At 34.0% G+C, this 17,210-nt stretch overlaps 2 protein-coding genes and 1 long non-coding RNA gene across 4 annotated transcripts in view; 1 reads left to right on the top strand and 2 right to left on the bottom strand.

Annotated features, from left to right (window-relative positions):
- Positions 1 to 4,341: 4,341 nt before the first annotated feature.
- On the bottom strand, positions 4,342 to 9,681 carry LOC110114204 (uncharacterized protein At2g39795, mitochondrial). Its single transcript, XM_020846997.2, has 3 exons — positions 9,334 to 9,681; positions 8,718 to 9,079; positions 4,342 to 4,510 (listed from the first exon to the last, which is right to left on the bottom strand). The coding sequence occupies exons 1-3, from the start codon at positions 9,598 to 9,600 to the stop codon at positions 4,351 to 4,353; spliced, it is 789 nt and encodes a 262-aa protein (XP_020702656.1). The 5' UTR covers positions 9,601 to 9,681; the 3' UTR covers positions 4,342 to 4,350.
- Positions 9,682 to 12,842: 3,161 nt separating this feature from the next.
- LOC110114164 (NADPH-dependent aldo-keto reductase, chloroplastic-like) lies at positions 12,843 to 16,866 on the bottom strand. 2 transcript variants are annotated; one of them, XM_020846948.2, is made up of 6 exons: positions 16,653 to 16,866; positions 16,004 to 16,054; positions 15,074 to 15,150; positions 14,809 to 14,896; positions 13,530 to 14,051; positions 12,843 to 13,133 (listed from the first exon to the last, which is right to left on the bottom strand). In XM_020846948.2, exons 1-6 carry the CDS (start codon positions 16,761 to 16,763, stop codon positions 13,050 to 13,052), a joined length of 933 nt encoding a protein of 310 aa, XP_020702607.2. In that variant the 5' UTR covers positions 16,764 to 16,866; the 3' UTR covers positions 12,843 to 13,049. The 2 variants fall into 2 exon arrangements, with proteins under 2 accessions (XP_020702607.2, XP_028552033.1); XM_028696200.1 differs by having other exon boundaries at positions 12,843 to 13,128.
- Positions 13,676 to 17,210, top strand: part of LOC114579955 — a 9,512-nt gene continuing 5,977 nt past the window's right edge. Inside the window, exon 1 of the long non-coding RNA XR_003701242.1 lies at positions 13,676 to 13,784. This is a non-coding gene — a long non-coding RNA (uncharacterized LOC114579955). The remainder of the gene's footprint in view (positions 13,785 to 17,210) is intronic.

Here is a 17,210-nt window from a genome sequence, read left to right as displayed (position 1 = left end):
CTTGGACTTGAGGGGCGTGGAGGTGGGATATGATTGGGTAGGGAGAGGAACCTCCGAGAAGTTATGGTATTAAAAACCTCCATTAGCGAGGGGGTGGAGAGTCGAAGATCTCCCAGGGTCGCGACAACTAAGCGATGGTAGGCATCGATGGGATGGTCATCGATGAGGAAGATCGAGGAGAGCGATGCGAAGTTTTTTTTTGGTGTGGTTTTAGTTTTTGTTATACTAAAATGAACTAGCTTGTTCTAAAAAAATTTGTTTTGACCTAGTTGGGGCTCGTGCCCCGACAACCATCACCATGGCTCCATCATTGCAAAGATTTAACATACACATATAAAATTTATAAAAGATTAGAATTTTTTTTACGTGCAAAACCCAAAGAAGAGAAAAACCTTATCATCCGACCTTATTTTGATAGTCCACTAAATAGTTATTAGAACAATATGCTATTTTTCACAATTGAAGAAGACATGATTACACACTTGAGAATTATTGTCTAATTCCCATTATAGCAATTACAGAAGTCGGTTGTCTACAAACATATACTTGAAATCAAATAATGAGTTTGGATGTTAGTAGTCAGGCAATAATAGTCGAATGACACAGGTTAAGTGATAGTAGTGGCGGCGATTACTGGAGGTGATTGATGAAAAATACAATAGAGTTTTTTAGCTCTCTCATTTTTCGAATATTTTTTATGTAAAAAATGAAGTCATATTTATAGCTTTTCTAATAGAGACGCTTTAATAAATTTGGACATAATCTAAAATACTATATTAAATGACTCATATTGATCACATTGATTATATATTATTTATTTGATATTTGAGTATCATAATGACCTCAAAATTATATAATTCAATTTTGGGTTCATTAGATTTATCTAGTTGAGCTGCTTGACTACATCTATGCAGATGTTGGAGACCATTTAGTCATTCAATAAAAATGTTGAAGTTTTATTTAGGTTCATCTAGACTCAGATAGGATCACTTGTGTGTCACCAAGTTCATCTCATTAAGATAGTCAATTCAAACATAAGTTTGTTGTCAGAGTTTGTATAGTCTTTAGTAAAACTTTGAAAGTTTTTAATTTAAATAATGATTAAGAATCATGCTAATCTAGTAAATTTTCTTGAGACATTATTTTAACCCCCAATTTTTTAGCATCGAAGCTCATGCCATTCAAAAGTGTTATAGAAATGGCTAGATTCTTTTTTTTTTTTTTTTAAAAACTCACAGAAAGGTCTACGTGTTGCATAAAGATAGAAGTATAAGTCCTTAAAGGATTAGAAGCTCACTAAATGTACAACATTTAAAATAAAACTTATAGAGCTTTAGATCCTATCTATTACGAATAAGAGAACCAGAAAAATAAAAGAAAGCGATAAACCCAAAAAATAGAACAAGGGGTCTAGGAATGACTATATTCTATTGAGACCTTTGAAGATATTCTTTTAGGTTGGAAATCTAACTTGTTTATTTTAAAATATAATTTTGAGTGAAATTTTTAAATTTTTTATGTTCTTGTGTTTTTTTCCATCAACAATTTAATATTTGCCCTAACTTCTTCTTATAAATCCTATGACTTCAAAAGAGAAAACTCTTTTGGGGGAATAATAACATGTTGTTTTAAAGCTTTCAACTTATTGAGTTCTGATTAAGATTTCATTTGAGACAATTTTCTTACTGCTTTCTAAAACAATATTTTAATACAAAGATTTCAAATTTAAAAAAATTTATACTAAAAAGATATTTTAGAAAGCAAGAAAAAAAAACTGTGCTAAATGAAGCCTAAGATATTTCTAGGGAGATTTCAACGACGCTATTCTTTGTGCTGACATCTGAAAATACTATACTTTTTGTAAGAAAAATTATTCTGTCGGACGCCGAATGCCGTCTGGAGATCAATCAGAATGTGCCACATCACCCTTTTACTGTACCGCGGCTCGGTACTGCTCGGTACCGCGGTATCAAAATGTAGAGCTACGTCCGGCGTCAGCAAAGAATAATTTCTCCTTTTATGGACCAATTTTTTATTTTATTTTATTTGTCAATTCAATCTTATTTATCTGCTTCTATTAGGTAGAAATTTTACCAAGCCCAATTATAGTGAAATCGGAATTGTTGCAAGACTTCACAAATTTCTTATTTCTCTGATTGGGCAATTAATGGACAAAAACATTAGCAGAATTCTTTTGGATGAGTATCTATTTGCTTTAGAATTTTTTGTTTTGTTTTGTTCGTAAGATTAGAAATAGCAATAATCGTTTTAATAATCAATTGCTGCTTCATCAAAGACGATTTCAAGAATAAGATCATTAATCGTTGAAATTGTCTGAAGGTTATTGCAGTGGTTTTTAATGTCATGTCACTAAATTTTGTCTGGTCATAAAAAGTACAGAACAGACCCGTTCAATTATAATTTTAAGGCGTTCCTAGAAATTTTATAGAAAGAGATTCCAAGAAAAGGAGGTAAAAAAAAAAAAAAAACACCTCTGCAGCCAGCTGATTTCATTACTGATATTGAAGAATTATATGAAACGACAATCTGGTTGGTGGGGCAGTGGCTTAGGCTTCATTTAGGATAGCTTTTGATTATTATATTTTTAATGTTTTAAAAAATATATACTAAAAAAGTGTTTTAAAAAAAATAAAAAAATTATTTCACTCAAAACTTTATTATTGTTTTGCTTTTTCGATGTCAATCATAATTTCTGTTTAGCTATCATTTTTCGTTACTTATGTCCATGCCTAAGCACATCATACTTTTTTTTTTCAACAAAAGAACAATTTTATTTAAAAAGAGTAAACGGTTACAACATCCAGATGGTAAAACAGAAAAGAAAAAGACAAAATACATTGAAAATAGAACATTGGACATTGGACATTGGGCTCAGTATTTGGCAAAGACTTCAAGCGTCCCAACCGCCTCGCACGGACCATCCAATAAGGTGAAAGAAGCGCCCCAGTGATCGACTAACACTAAGAAAAGCACCAAAGGTTGCCACCAGCTAAGCGACAAGGACGCGAGCCCTAGCCACATCATTGCCCCCAACCACAGCGACAACACAGAAAAAGACATAACCCGAAGAGCAATGGAAAAATAGCAAAAAACGAACAAACATTCAATGTCTACGCCAGCCCCTTCCACGGCCCCTCCCACGAGAGACAATCGAACGACCTGGTTTAATCCGAACCAGAGAGAAATCATTTCCAGGATCAGACCCCCCGCAAAAGTCCGGCGAAGTGAAACCACAATCCGAGTGCTCGGATTCAAATTCACCATCAAAAGATTACTAATAAACTTTTAGGCAAATCCCTCATTTCTTTTCTAAGGTTAGAGAGAACTCTTTGTGTCACCTCAGTTACAGGCAAAGTCACCTCTCCAATCTTTAATAAAGGCTTGACCAAAGCATATATATTATAGTACAAACAAATCCATATAATGAAATTAGAAAATTAGCACGTAATGGATTAGACAATAGAAGTGTGAAATTAGAAACTTAAGTAAGTTAAAAAATGAAGAGATTTGAGTCGTGCATAAGATTTTTAAAATAAAGCATCTCTAAAGGAGAATCATGATGGGGTTTTTATAGGGTTTTGATGGTTGTAAGGATTTATGATGCTTAGGTGGGGGATAAAAAAAAATATTATTATGAAGGAGATCTGCTAACCTTAAATTTTTAATGTTGGATGAGAGCAAGAGAAGAATAGGAGATCTTTATTTGGACGAAAGGACCACCAAGACACTTTGACACTTGAGGATCTTTGAAGCTCTCACCAAAGAATTTCAATAAAGATGCCACAAGTCAGTTCCAAAGCAATTGAAACTAAGCAATAGGAATTGTTTTCTATTTAATGTTTGATTTTGAAGGTCACATTACACTTGTATTTATAAATCATAATATTGAATAACATAAAAAAAATCTATTATAAGCAATGTTTGTTGGTCAATACATAATAATACACAATAACTTAAGAAAATTTAAAGAAACAAAAAAAATTAGAGGTCATCCATGGTGCTGAACAAACAATAAAGAGAAACATAAGTAAATTCTTACCAACTTCACCTTCAAAAGGAGCTCACCATAACCAAGCTTTGCCACAGGTTAAACTATCAGTCTATATCAGTCAAAAAGCAGCCCTTAAAGAAGAAAAACAACATAAAAGTTTTCTAAAAAAGTTTCATTCAATCTGAAAGCACAAGCAATGGAAACGTTCCATAACATATTGTACCAAACTAATAGAAGAATGTGGCGGCCTTTCCGTGAAGAATTCATTTATCTTTTCTTGCACTTTCCCGGTCTTATCACCATAACAAGGTAACAAACACCAGACGGAAACTTTCATATTATTTCTCGATAAGCTTCTTCAAATCCCTCAACCAAAGCAAGTATTCGCGGCTATCTTTGTTAATCATGTACTCGTGCAAGAAGTTGGTAGTCATAGCTGAGATTCCTCTTAGCTCCAAATACTTGTAAAAGGACTTCTGAAGGTTCTCGTCCAAATCACTACCTCAAGAAAATGACAATGATTAGTTTTCATAAAATAGATTTAGGCTTCGTTAGGGACAGCTTTCTTACCACTTCATAAAGCAGTTTTTTAATAAAAAATTGATTTAAGAAGCAGTAAGAAAGTTTTCTCAAATGAAACCTTAATCTTAAAAAGCATAAATTAACATGTGTAAAAAACATTTTTAACCATTCAACAACAATTTGGTATCTCTTAGAGTCGGTGCTCTTAAATGCGAGTTGATCACTTGTCCAGATACTCAGATGGGAGAGGTGAGAATAAAAATGGGCATCATTAGTAGGATGTATTTGGGTGAGCTTATACAAGTCTAAAATCTCTAATTGGATATACAAATCATGTGCTGATGATGATCTAATTATCTAATTCTTTTGTTTTGAGGTCGACATAGCGGCTTCTATACTAATTAGATGTTGCTCAATTGCCGTCATTGAGGACTCCCGGTTGCCTTCTGGATATTTCCTTTTATGATTGATTATGTCCTTTTGATTGTTTGCTAAATTTCTTCTTTGGATTAATTATTTCGCGAAGATGCCAAACGCCGTCCGGACACCAACCAGAATGTGCCACGTCACCCCTGTGCTCGGTACCACGGCTCGGTACCGCGACGTGGCGCATTTTGATTGGTCTCCGGACGACGTTTTGCGTCCGGTCTCCGTACAAAATAACTCTCCCTTCTTTAGCCTTGATTTCCCCGGGATCATAGTGGGCTGCTACTTGATATTTTTACTATGGTTATTTACTTATATTGATTATTACCTGGTTTCCATCTTTGATAACTTGCGATATGAGAATTGCAGCAAATTAGTTGCTCTTTAGGCATCCAAGACTGTAAGAAATTAGAGATTACCTGCTTGGTGATCTGGCATTTTAGCAAGAAATCGGTTAACTAGTGGAACTGGGATTTGGACTTCAGAAATTTTTGTTTCTGTTGGAATTCAAGTAGGATGAATTAAAGATTTGTCATTCTAGGCCATATTTTGAAGTATATTGAGATTTTTCTTTAGATTAGTTGTAGCTATAAATTGAAGCTTTGAGGCACCGAAAAAAAACATTGAACATTGAGTCTTCTAATGAAAATTTAATCTTCTTTAATTCTTATATGTGTTATGATTGAATGTATTGTCTTTGAATGCTTTCCTAGTGTTGAAAACTACTTCCGGGGGCTAGTTTCTTATATTGGATCAAGGCCTAGTTGTTCCTTTCATGATTTTTATCCTTATTCTCATTGTAATTTGTTTAATCGTTGGTATGCGTGCATGATTGAAAATTTGTCAAGTATGATAAGCACCGGATTTTATTTTTAGTGTAAACTTGATCATTGCTAGAATTTTATATCATTCATTATGCTTCTCATGGAATTCTAGATTTTGACAACTATTAAATTCTTATTTAGAATAGAAGAACTGTATTTGTGGTTTTGACATTAAAAGTGTTTTTTTTTTTTACATACAGGTTGTGGATTTCTTGTATATTTTTTATTGTTCATCTCATCCAAAGGCCTTAGTAAATCCCAGAATCATAACTGCCCTTCATTAAAACGGTATCAAAGCTTATGGAAATCATCATGTCAACTAAATAGAACACAACACTAAATTCAATAAAAAAATTTAATAAAGATACAATTTAAACAAAATTGGGTCACAAAATTCAGTCAGTCATGCTTATAAGCGAAGACAATGTAACTATTGTGATTGTAAAAATTACATGCCAACATTAAATCGCAAATCCAACAAAAAGATATTTTTATAAAGGATTGATAATTTGGAAATACATCTTTGGAGAAGTTAGGATTGTTGGAATGAAATCTATTGGACATGCTCAAAGTTAATGATGTAATGCTGCAAGAAAATAAGATCAGCATGGGATGACGTGAAATTTAAATTTAAAGAACAAGATGTGCATAGGAGAATATCAGTAGTAGTTAAATAATCACTTTAAGGGTTATAGCCAAAGAAATTATAGTATATATACATATAATGATAAATTTATATATCTTCTAATTAAACATGACTTATCTTGAGATTATCTTGTTATCATTTTGTGCTTTAACAAAGGTCTTAGACAAAAGATTAGGTTTTTGTTAAGGTACAATTTATCAAGAATGATAAATAAGGCATTGTCCAGAACTTTGAATGTCAAGGCATACTCTAAATGATATATTAGTAATCTAAACCTGTCTATAAAACTTGTAATGAGAAATCTTTACATTCTCCTCTCAAATTTGTCAAACCAACACCGACACCAAAATTATCCTTTGTAGAATTTGATCTTATCAAATAAACTATAATCATGAATATCCATTAGAAGATGAGTATTGTGGAGAATGAATCTGCGCCTACAGTAGAACATGAATATAAACTTAAACTTATTCTTAAACAGGAGTTGAACTTTGAGTCCACAATTAAGTATGAAGATGAGGGTGTATCTAATTGAATATTTAAACCATATTTCGAACTAGAACCTCTAAGGAAAATTGAGACTACCACTAAAAAATGAAATTGAACCTAAATCTAAACAAGAGTTGGAATTCGAGCCACAAATAAAATTTTAGTGTAAGAAAAACTCTAAATATAAAGTTCAAAGCTCAAATAGACACTAAATTTGAAAGTGCATCAAATGTAAAACCATATAAGAATCTAAATTGCAAATAGGATCTAAATTTAACTGTAAACTGCTACTTAAAACTGAACCTACTTACGAATATGACCATGAATTTCAAATTGAAATTATATATAAGTCAGCAAAACATACATGCTGTAATTGATGAATCAATTGAATAGAGTAATTCTTGAATCTAAATGCGAATAAATCGTGCCTATGAAAGATGATAAATAAATCAAACAAGCTACTTGAACTCTAGATGAAAAGTCTAACGAAATTATTTCTAGAAATTAAATAGAAATTGATTTTATTTTTTTATTATTAGTTTCTTAACATAAAATCTATGAAGAGAGTTAGGGAGATCATAAAAAAATAGCAATTTGAAAGCATTCAAATCTCGCTTGAAATTCGACTCAAATCCACTTTATTTTGAATCAATTTTGAGCTACACTCTTGACTCAAAATCAATTTAAAATTTGAACTAATTCACTCAAAATTTAAGTCGAGTAAATTCAAAATGAGACACAAAATGTGTACATATTTATAATAGATCATTTAATACAATGCATATAAAACAATATAAAATAAAGTAAATTTTAATTTGTTGCTTAAAGAATTTTTATTTTAAATCAACTTGTTATAAGTCAAATAGATATCATCCTATATGAATCAACTAAAGAAAAGTTATTCCATGCAAGAGGACTGAAGTTTGGAAACCTTCTTGACAAGCAAGGAACTTCACCAATAAGGGATAATATAACCCATATACCTAAAGTCAAGATGAAAACAATTTATAAAGAGCTATTTGTTTTAGAAGTTATGATGGCTAAAGCAAATTTTCCTTTATAATAGCATTTACAGAGTTTGAAAACCTGTTCTTAAATGATGCCAACCATTTACGGATCAATCTCAATTGCAATGATATTTTAGGCACATACAAGTGGCCTAATTTTTAGGTTTTCACTTTTCAATGATGGAACCAACCTAAATAATCGTCTCTACAGAATAATATAAAACTTTCAACTAAGGAGTCAAGAAGCCATAGGTTGGTGAGACATAAAGCCATTGATTAAATAAATACTAGAAACATTGGTGAGAGAGGTGCAAACAATAGTTTATGGCAGTTTATGGGTTAGATTTTAACCTCTGATCTCAGTCTTCGGAGATCAAAGACAATATAAGTTAACCAAAAGAAAGACTGTTCATAGGTATAGTGTATGGTAAGCCCTGCAAGGCGATAGAACCATAGGATGGGAGTGGAGCATAGAATAGCTTCAAAAACCAACAAGCCTGTATAGTATCAATAGGAAATAGAAGCTACTATGACAAACAGTCAGTCTGCAAATTTTAGCTTTCAAACACCATACATGATTTATTTTTCTAACATTTTTCTTGCCAGGAATCATGGGTAAATGTGAGGGATATCTTATGTCGATAAACATATATAAAAAGTTTAGGGTTTTTCAATTGATACTTGCGAACACTGCCACTAATTCAATCTGTCCAATTGAATGTATAGGATGAGCAAACATTAACCATAAAAGAAAAGAAGATATAAACAAGGTATAAAAATTACAAGGTTACCTGAAATCAGGTCCCTGATAGGCAAGCATTTGTTCATCAGATTCCTTGGTTTCCTTAAAAGACATGCTGTCAATTACAAGCTCATCTGGATAAGCGGTGCAGCAGAATTCCAAACCATGCCCTTCATTTTTTGTAGCATTTATGGTCAATGGAATGCTAGATTGGTTTGCTCTTTCCTTCTTCAACTCCTCATCATTACGACCAGCCCTCCTATCATGTTCGGGCTCTTCTCCAGTCACAAGGCTCGGCATAGAGACCAAAACTTCAATTTTCTCCCCATGATAGCTTCTTTTGATAGTGATGGTATTCTTACCCCTTTCATTTTGAATTTCGAATGGGAACCCTTCAGGTATTTCTTCCACCTGCGATATTATAACAACCTGAAATCATCTTTTTGGAAGATCTTGGATTAGTAATAGTCCTATAGCTTCTAGTTAGCTGTTCCGTCTCTAAATGAGAGGGTTTTCTTTTTGTTTCAGTTATTTCCCTCCATGGATTACTGCAAAGTTAAAAACGAGAAAATCTTTTAACGCACCTCAGACGAAGATGGGTAATGACAGGGGAAAAGTAAGGCTACGAATTAAAGGTTTGAAGAGAGAGATTAGCAAGAGCTTACCCTATCGTGGTCGTCGCAGTCCTCGGCACACTTGATCTCGGCGTCAATGACACGAAGGAGTTCAGAATCGGAAGCCGGCTTGTTGGCCTTGGAAGAGAAATTAGAGACGGAGACGGGAAGGACGGTGCAAGATTCTCGAGACAAATGGCTCCTGGATGGCTGTGACTGGAAGAAGGCCGAGAGTGGGATTTTGAAGCTTTTGTCAACAGCAACGCTTGCAAGAAGGGATCCCGACAAGCTGACTCGCCGGAGAATAGCGAAGACCATTGCCGCTAAGAAAAAAGAGCAAAACTAACCTTTCATTCCTCCGCCCTAGTGAGCTTCGAGAAGCTATCATTTTGTTCCTTTCTTTTAAAAAATTTACTAGCTTGATATTTAAAAACTTTCAATTTAACAATTTATATATTTAACTTTTAAATTATTATTTACTTACCTGATATTTAAAAGTTGGGGGATTTACATACATGCCACCTTATTTCGTGCTATTTATATATTTCTACCATCCAAAACATTAACATTACATGCTTACCACCCATAAAACAAATTTGGATGTATAAAATGAAATATTAAATTTTGTAGAATGATATGAATGGTAAAAATGAATTATAAGAGTGATATATTTGATATTGAAGTTGTATATGAGTGATAAGCATATAATATTAATATTTTAGGTATAAGATATATAAATAGCTTGAAATAAAGTGGTATGTATGTAAATTTCTCTTAAAAGTTTCAATATCAACAGAGGCTTCGTTTGAGACAGCTTTTTTATTACTTAATTTTTGTACTAGAAAGATGCTTCAAAAAGCAGTCCCAAACGAAGCAAGAATCATCGCTTGCCTCCAAAGGTTGTTCGGATCAAATCTCACACACCTGCCACATATTCACACACCATTCAACCATTTGCAATCAAATGGCATATATGTGATTGCCATCAGCCAAACGATCTAGCCGAATGCGTTTTCGTCGACTATTCTTCGAGAGTGAATATTGGCGTCGCACTGTTCACACACACTATTTTTCCTGTATGTTCGAGATTTGCCGAAAAAGTGCACGAAAGAGGAGAAAACTGATTATCTTTGGCAGCGAAATGAAGAAGCGGGCGAATGAGAGTTTGATTGGAGACAAATTAACTCATTTTGAAGTTTTATTATATTTTGTAGTGGAAAGCGTGTTTTTCGAGGGAAAATGCCCTAAGTCCTCCATTTTTTCTCATAACATCAATAAAGTTGCAACAAAACTTGTTACGGCAACACATCTATCAGAAATTGCTAAGATAGGGCGTTAATGGCACTAACATTGGAAATTTATATTATTATATGATCTTTATGATATGTAAATTTTATTTATTACATCATATGGTTCTACTAATCGAATTGATTGAATCGTGAAACGCACCTTCTACCAGTTAATTGTCTGGTCCGTATTTTACAACCTTGTAAATAACTAAATCCATTAATATAAAATTCAATTCACACATTACATGGTTATACCAAAAAATAATTATCATTCTTTCACTATAACTCTTAAATTACATCCAAAATTTCAATAATATTAACTTATCTCCCCCATAAATATAGCCCAAATTCAATTACTTGGTAGGTTTGTCAATCTTTGCTCCCTCAATTATGTATTTTTTTTAAGCATTTAAGTACCTTAATGATAAAATAATTAAATTTTTGAGCTTGTTAGATTCATCTCATCAAGACGCTCGATTGAATATAAACATGCAAAATTTAGAAATCTCATCGAGACACTCAATTTGATCATAAACAAGCAAGATTTGAAGAGCTCATCGAGACACTCGATTTGATTATGCACGTGTGAGATTTGAATATCATTTGATCCCCTGATTAATGGGCCAAACTCTTCAATTACACTTCCAATGTTTGATTTCAGCTCATTTGGGGCCGAATAGTATCACTTTTAATGTTGATGAATTATAAATGAATTTATCTCATGAAGACTTTTTTTAAACAAATTTTTTTATATTTCATATAAAAAGGGGATATACAACCATAGGCCAAAAGAGGCAAACTTACTAAAAAAAATAAAGCTTAAAATATCCCAATAAGCGACATATTTCAAAGCAATCTGAAATTGAAAGGTAACCCAAAATTGAAGAGATTAAATAAGACCCTGAAGCCTGTCGGGCTCAGAATTGTCACCAATTGCCATACTAGGACCATCCATTGGAGGCAGAAAAAATATTAGCAGAAAGACCCAAAAGCTACCATTGACCACGCAGATAAGAGCCACTAAAGTTCCCGAAACAAGTCACGGCCATCCAAGTAGGGGTGTAGGAACCTTGCCTCATCATCGTCCGACCTTGAAAAAGGAGACCATCCAAGTAGACACCAACATTGAAAAAAAAAGGTAGACACCAACATTGCCCAATGACCAACATTCCACTGCCTTAGCACCATGCCAATCCACAATCCAAACCACACACCAAAATCAAAACATCTAACATAGAGATTAAAAAGTCCACTAAGGAGAAACACAAAACACCCCACCAAAATGGAGCCATATTTTGCAATTCGGAACCAAACAAAACCACAACAACCAATTTTACTTTCGTTTAGATTTATACCTGCGACGTTTACCACCCCCAACAGAAAAAGCCTTCTTAGCAATGCAATTCACACTCAAGTTAAACATCGCATTAAACTCATCCTCGTGCTCCTCCAACTCCTCCCCCTCACCCCCTCACCCCTGCAAACTGAGAGGGATCCATCAAGCAAGTCTGAATGATCCACACCATTATCATTCAAATTCAATGCCAAATGAGCTTTCAAATCCTCATTAGATAAAATAGAAATTGGAATATCAACAATTGGCACCATTGCTTCTGAAATCACCAATGAAGGATTGAAAGGATTCAAAGAAGGTTCAACAAAAGAAGCATCCAAACCACATGAACAAAACATTCACACCAACAGTAGGAGAACCACCCTCATCAGCCTCATTGCCACCTAAATTAACAATAAAAGCATCCAAATTCTCCGAACCATGGTCAGCATCATCCACAACCTTAGAACTATCAGGAATTGACACCACATCCCAGACGGAACCCCAGCATCAATAGCAGGCAAAGGTACATCCAAAATTTCACTAATATTAACTTATCTACTGCTTAAATATAGCTCAAATTCAAATACTTCGTAGGATTGCCCATCTTTGTTCACTCAATTATATATTTTTCTTTAAGCATTTAAGTACGTTGATGATATAATAATTAAATAATTTTGAACTTGTTAGATTCATCTCATCAAGACGCTCAATTTGAATATAAATATGCAAAATTTTAAAAATCTCATCTAGATGCTCAATTTGATTATAAACAAGCACGATTTGAAGATAAAAATTTTAAACAAATAATTTGTATTTACTTAAAAATAAACATTAACGAAAAACAAGTTTAATATATTTCGTTTACTTCAAATCTCTAATACACCAAAACAAGCAGCACATGACTGATTTAAAGATAAAACAGAAACGGAAAATCATGCTTGGATATGCACCTCAACCGTCATGCAAAAGCTGTGAAGCAGTAAAATACCAATCACATAATATTTTCTTTTGATTTAAAACAGGGAGCATTTGCACCAATGCCAAATTATTTAGAAATCGAAGACAGAAAAGAGGAATAATGCGACTGCCACGAATATTGTTATAAAGCAAAATTACAGCCGGAAAACGATAATCTCGCATAATCAAATATCCCCATCCCAAATCTCCTCCACACTTTTATATAAGCCTTGAGCGCTAACAAAGAAATCTCCTCTGATTAGCTTTTCCTGCAGTAAAAGAAGAAGGTCAACCAAAATTAGACGCACACAACTCATCTTGGCCAGTTGGTTGAGAGCTTAGGCTTCTAGCTAAGAGATCTTGTGCTCGAGCTTTTGTGTGTGTGAGTTTGTCTTAAATAGCCTAAATGTCCCAAAAAAACAGTAAAAGACGCAATTTGGAAATACGGATTATACAGAGCAACTACGAGCATCCATCCAAACAATAGCACGAAAAAGGAGCCTGAAATTCCAATAACTTTTTTTTTGGGGCATTTAGGCCATTTAAGGAAAACTCACACACACAACGCATACACAAAGATTCGAATCCCAAACCTCTTAGTTGAAAGCCTAAGCTCTCGACCAACAGACCAGGTGAGCTGTGTAAATTTCAACAACTCAATTTACCTGTTGAATGGTGGAGAACTTTGCAAACAGATCATCAGGTATGGACCAATCGAACACGTCAAAGTTTTCTCGTATTCTAGATTCTTTGGTGCTCCTCGGCAGTACACTGTTACCAACTTGGATTCCCCAACGAAGAGCTACTTGCGCAGCAGTCTTTCCCAATTTCTCTGCAGTCTCGGTAAGAACAGAGTTTGCAAGGACATTCCCTTTTACCCACTTTGACCCGGAAGAACCTAGCGGAGAATATCCTGAGAGGTGAACTCCGTTGGATTGACAGAAGGAACGAAGCTTGGCTTGTTGCCAGACAGGATGGCATTCCACCTGGTTTACAGCAGGTGGAATACGTGCAATGCTCAGCAAATCCTCCAACTTCTTGGTGGAAAAATTGCTCACACCAATAGCACGAGCCTTTCCAGAATCATAGAGCTTTTCCATTGCACTCCATGTGCTAGGTATATCAGGTTGGATAAGATTTTCAGGTCTTAAGTTTGTTCCCTTCTGGAGTCGGAATGGCCAGTGTATCTTCAGGGAATTGGAAAAGATTAGATGAGAAAACAAAAAATTAATGAAAATAAATACCTTGAAGAAAAAAAAAAAATTCTTTAATGATGACCATGTTTCAACAGCTACAATATAAAAAAGAAAAATACTTTGCTAAGACAGGGAGAGAGCAAGAGAAAGAAAGCTTAATCGTTTTTCTACCACGTGGCTGTGTATTGCATTCATTTTAATTGTTAGGGTACGACGAACTAAACAAAAGAGAAGTAATGAATCACAATTTGTAAAACACAAATGTACACAGAAGATTTATTTGAAAAACTCAAAACTGGAAAAAACGATGGGGGAGATGGAGATTGGCTACACTATGGAGAAAACAAAAAACGGAGTACAAAAACAACACCAACCCTAAGCCCTTCACAATATATTTATAGGACAAAATTAGGACCGGTCGAACCCTGCAAGGGGGTGCTATCCCCTTAGACCCCAACACATCTGTCGAGTGAACAACGATCAAGGACATGAACAAACAAGCTTCTAATCAAATTCAAGGCAACTCCAACATTAACAATCTCATGTAGTTGTGCATGCACTCATTAGCCATGTGTCAAGACATTTTTTGGGCTATGGATTAGGCGTACTCAATAAAAAATGCATAGAATGCCTATAAGAGACAAAAGAGATTAGGCGTAGCTAAATATTTGCCAAAGACAAGAGAGCTGTAAGACTTGAAACTACATGATTGAGAAGAAAATAAGATTTTTTCGAAGATGAGATGTACCAGGTAAAGATCCACATAATCGAGCTGTAGATCTTTCAAAGTTAAATTTAGCTCCTCTTCTACATCTTCTGGAGCATGGCTATCGCACCTGAAAAATCATTGTCAGTTTTCTTAAGAAGTGAAAGATATAATGATGGATTAGAACTAACAAATAAAATATCTACTTGTGGATTATCAACTTGGAAATACAATATTCCAAAACGATAGAATGGATTCCAAATATATAATAGATGATTTTGAATCAAGAATGAAGAAAGAAACGAACCAGAGCTTTGATGTTATAAACAAATCTTCACGCTTTACAACACCATCAGCAAACAGCTTCTTCAAATACAACCCAATCTGGACTATAGTAAACTTCATCAGAATTTCATACAAACTGGAATAAAACGTAAAGTTCTTATATTTTCAAAAGAAATGGCCAGGTAGGGAAGCAAATAATTATTCCATTTTCAACGTACTTTTGTGGAATGTTATAAGAAATTATAATGTTAATAATTAGAATTGGGAATTTATTAACAACGCAATCTATATAAGTAGAATAGAAACTTAAAATATTTATTATCTGTACGACGACTGTGTTGTAAAGGCTTGATGTTGTTGTTGTTGTACGACGACTGTGTTGATCTTGCATGAATGGGGAACACATTCCTTCATAAAATAGAAATATGGGGAGATTCATCTCAATTTTAACTAAACGGAAACAAACAAACTCCAATCATTGATAGGTCCTAATTTTTTTTCCAAGCGATGATTAAAACTTAAAACTGCACAAGTAAAACCAACACAAAAAGTCAAAAAAAAAAAAAAAAAAAAAAAAAAAAAAAAAAAAAAAAAAAAAAAAGGATAGCTGACTACAAATTGCTCCAAGAGGCAGAAGTTATATATTATAAATTAACCATGCAAATAGCCATGTTCTAACTTATAAACATGGAACAGTACCAAGTTGTAAGGCAATGGTACAGCAAACAAAAGTACCCAATGCAGACCAACCAAGAACTTTGTGAAGATGAATGCGTATTATTTAGAGGGGATCAACAAATAACTAATTGCAGTTTTTTTCTATAATAGTAACTGTTACACTTGACAACTTTGATATTCAAAAAGGCTAACAACGTCATCCATGATACAAGTATTCATTAAAAAAAACATGGTTTCACAGAAGAAAGATAACATTAGTAATGGATAGAAATACCTCTTTCTCATTTCCGTAAATCCGAGCAGTGTCTATATGCCTATAGCCAGTCTGCAGGTTACATACACATAAATTCAATTTATTAAAATCATAGTAAACGATTTAGGAATTCTCCGACAGTAAGAAACACTCGAAAATAAATCAGCCTTCCATAGATAATCATAGGATGATTAGGATCCCAATGACATTTTAAGTGAGATGTCAAAATGTTCATACAATAAAAAAAGAGAAAATAGTACTTCTTATTCAACGTATTAAGAACATGTTCCCCTCGACGGGTTGGAAAATAATTGTCCAGAATAAATAGCTAAGCCGATCCGATACCCATTTCAGAATGAGAAAATCTATTTTGCCGACTGCCGATTCAGCGAAAGTAACACATCCCTTCATATGTTATAGATCGAAACAGTTTTTTAATTTCAAAGAATACAAATCATAATTAATTGAAGAGAAAGATACACCACGCAAATATATGTAAATATCGGGTTGGGTGGTCGATTCATCTCTTCCACGCACAACATAGGGCGAGGCGGAAACTGATTACTCTAAGAAGTTCGGTCTAAAATAACAAGGTCACAAGAATTATTCCAAAAGATCGCAATAAGAAACTGGAAGAAGGGGAAGAGGTCGGATGGGGGGACTTGAATACCTTGATGGCAGAGGTGACGGCTTCTCCGACCACTCCGGGGTCGGCCTGCCATGTCCCAAGCGCTACTGAGGGTATCTGGGCACCGGTGTTGAGACTGAAAAACCTGGCCATTTTGATATTTCCTCTCTTATTACGTGACCCTCTGCTCGCCTCTCCCGCGGCCTCTGTGTTTCTACTTTTCTACTTCTTGACTTGTAAGTGGCACATAATAATTTATCCTAAGTGGAGTGGCGTGATAAGGTATTTATAGTGTGGGTGGGCCAAATGAGCCGAGAGCGGCCCACCTATACGGCTAACGTAAGCGCATACGAAGATAAAAAAAATGTCATTTTATTTCATATGATGTATATATTTAAAATTTAAAATATTAATATTATATAATTATCACTTAAAAAATAAATATGAATGTATTGAATAAAATATTAAAATTTATAGAATTTTTATGAGTGGTAAGAATGAAATACATGAGTGATATACTTGATATTAAAATTATATAGTAGCTACTATCAACTAAGAGGTTTTAAATTAATTTATGATTGAGGGAGTTATTATGATAAT

Source organism: Dendrobium catenatum, unplaced genomic scaffold, assembly GCF_001605985.2.
Source record: "Dendrobium catenatum unplaced genomic scaffold, ASM160598v2 fragScaff_scaffold_716, whole genome shotgun sequence".
NCBI lineage: Eukaryota > Viridiplantae > Streptophyta > Magnoliopsida > Asparagales > Orchidaceae > Dendrobium > Dendrobium catenatum.
Note: the sequence above shows the minus strand (reverse complement) of the source record. Positions and strands in the feature narration are given on the sequence as shown.

Bases quoted from the DNA above. Each gene is read 5' to 3' on its own strand.
- LOC110114204 (XM_020846997.2), bottom strand. From the start codon at position 9,600: ATGGTCTTCGCTATTCTCCGGCGAGTCAGCTTGTCGGGATCCCTTCTT. The intron at 9,080-9,333 runs GTAAGCTCTTGC...ATAATATCGCAG, and splicing joins ACTGCGACGACCACGATAGG to GTGGAAGAAATACCTGAAGG. The intron at 4,511-8,717 runs GTAACCTTGTAA...TTCTTGAGGTAG, and splicing joins TATCAGGGACCTGATTTCAG to TGATTTGGACGAGAACCTTC.
- LOC110114164 (XM_020846948.2), bottom strand. From the start codon at position 16,763: ATGGCCAGGTTTTTCAGTCTCAACACCGGTGCCCAGATACCCTCAGTA. The intron at 15,151-16,003 runs GTATTTCTATCC...ACTATAGTCCAG, and splicing joins TTTACGGAAATGAGAAAGAG to ATTGGGTTGTATTTGAAGAA. The intron at 13,134-13,529 runs GTAAATTGAGTT...CTTTTACTGCAG, and splicing joins AGTTCTCCACCATTCAACAG to GAAAAGCTAATCAGAGGAGA.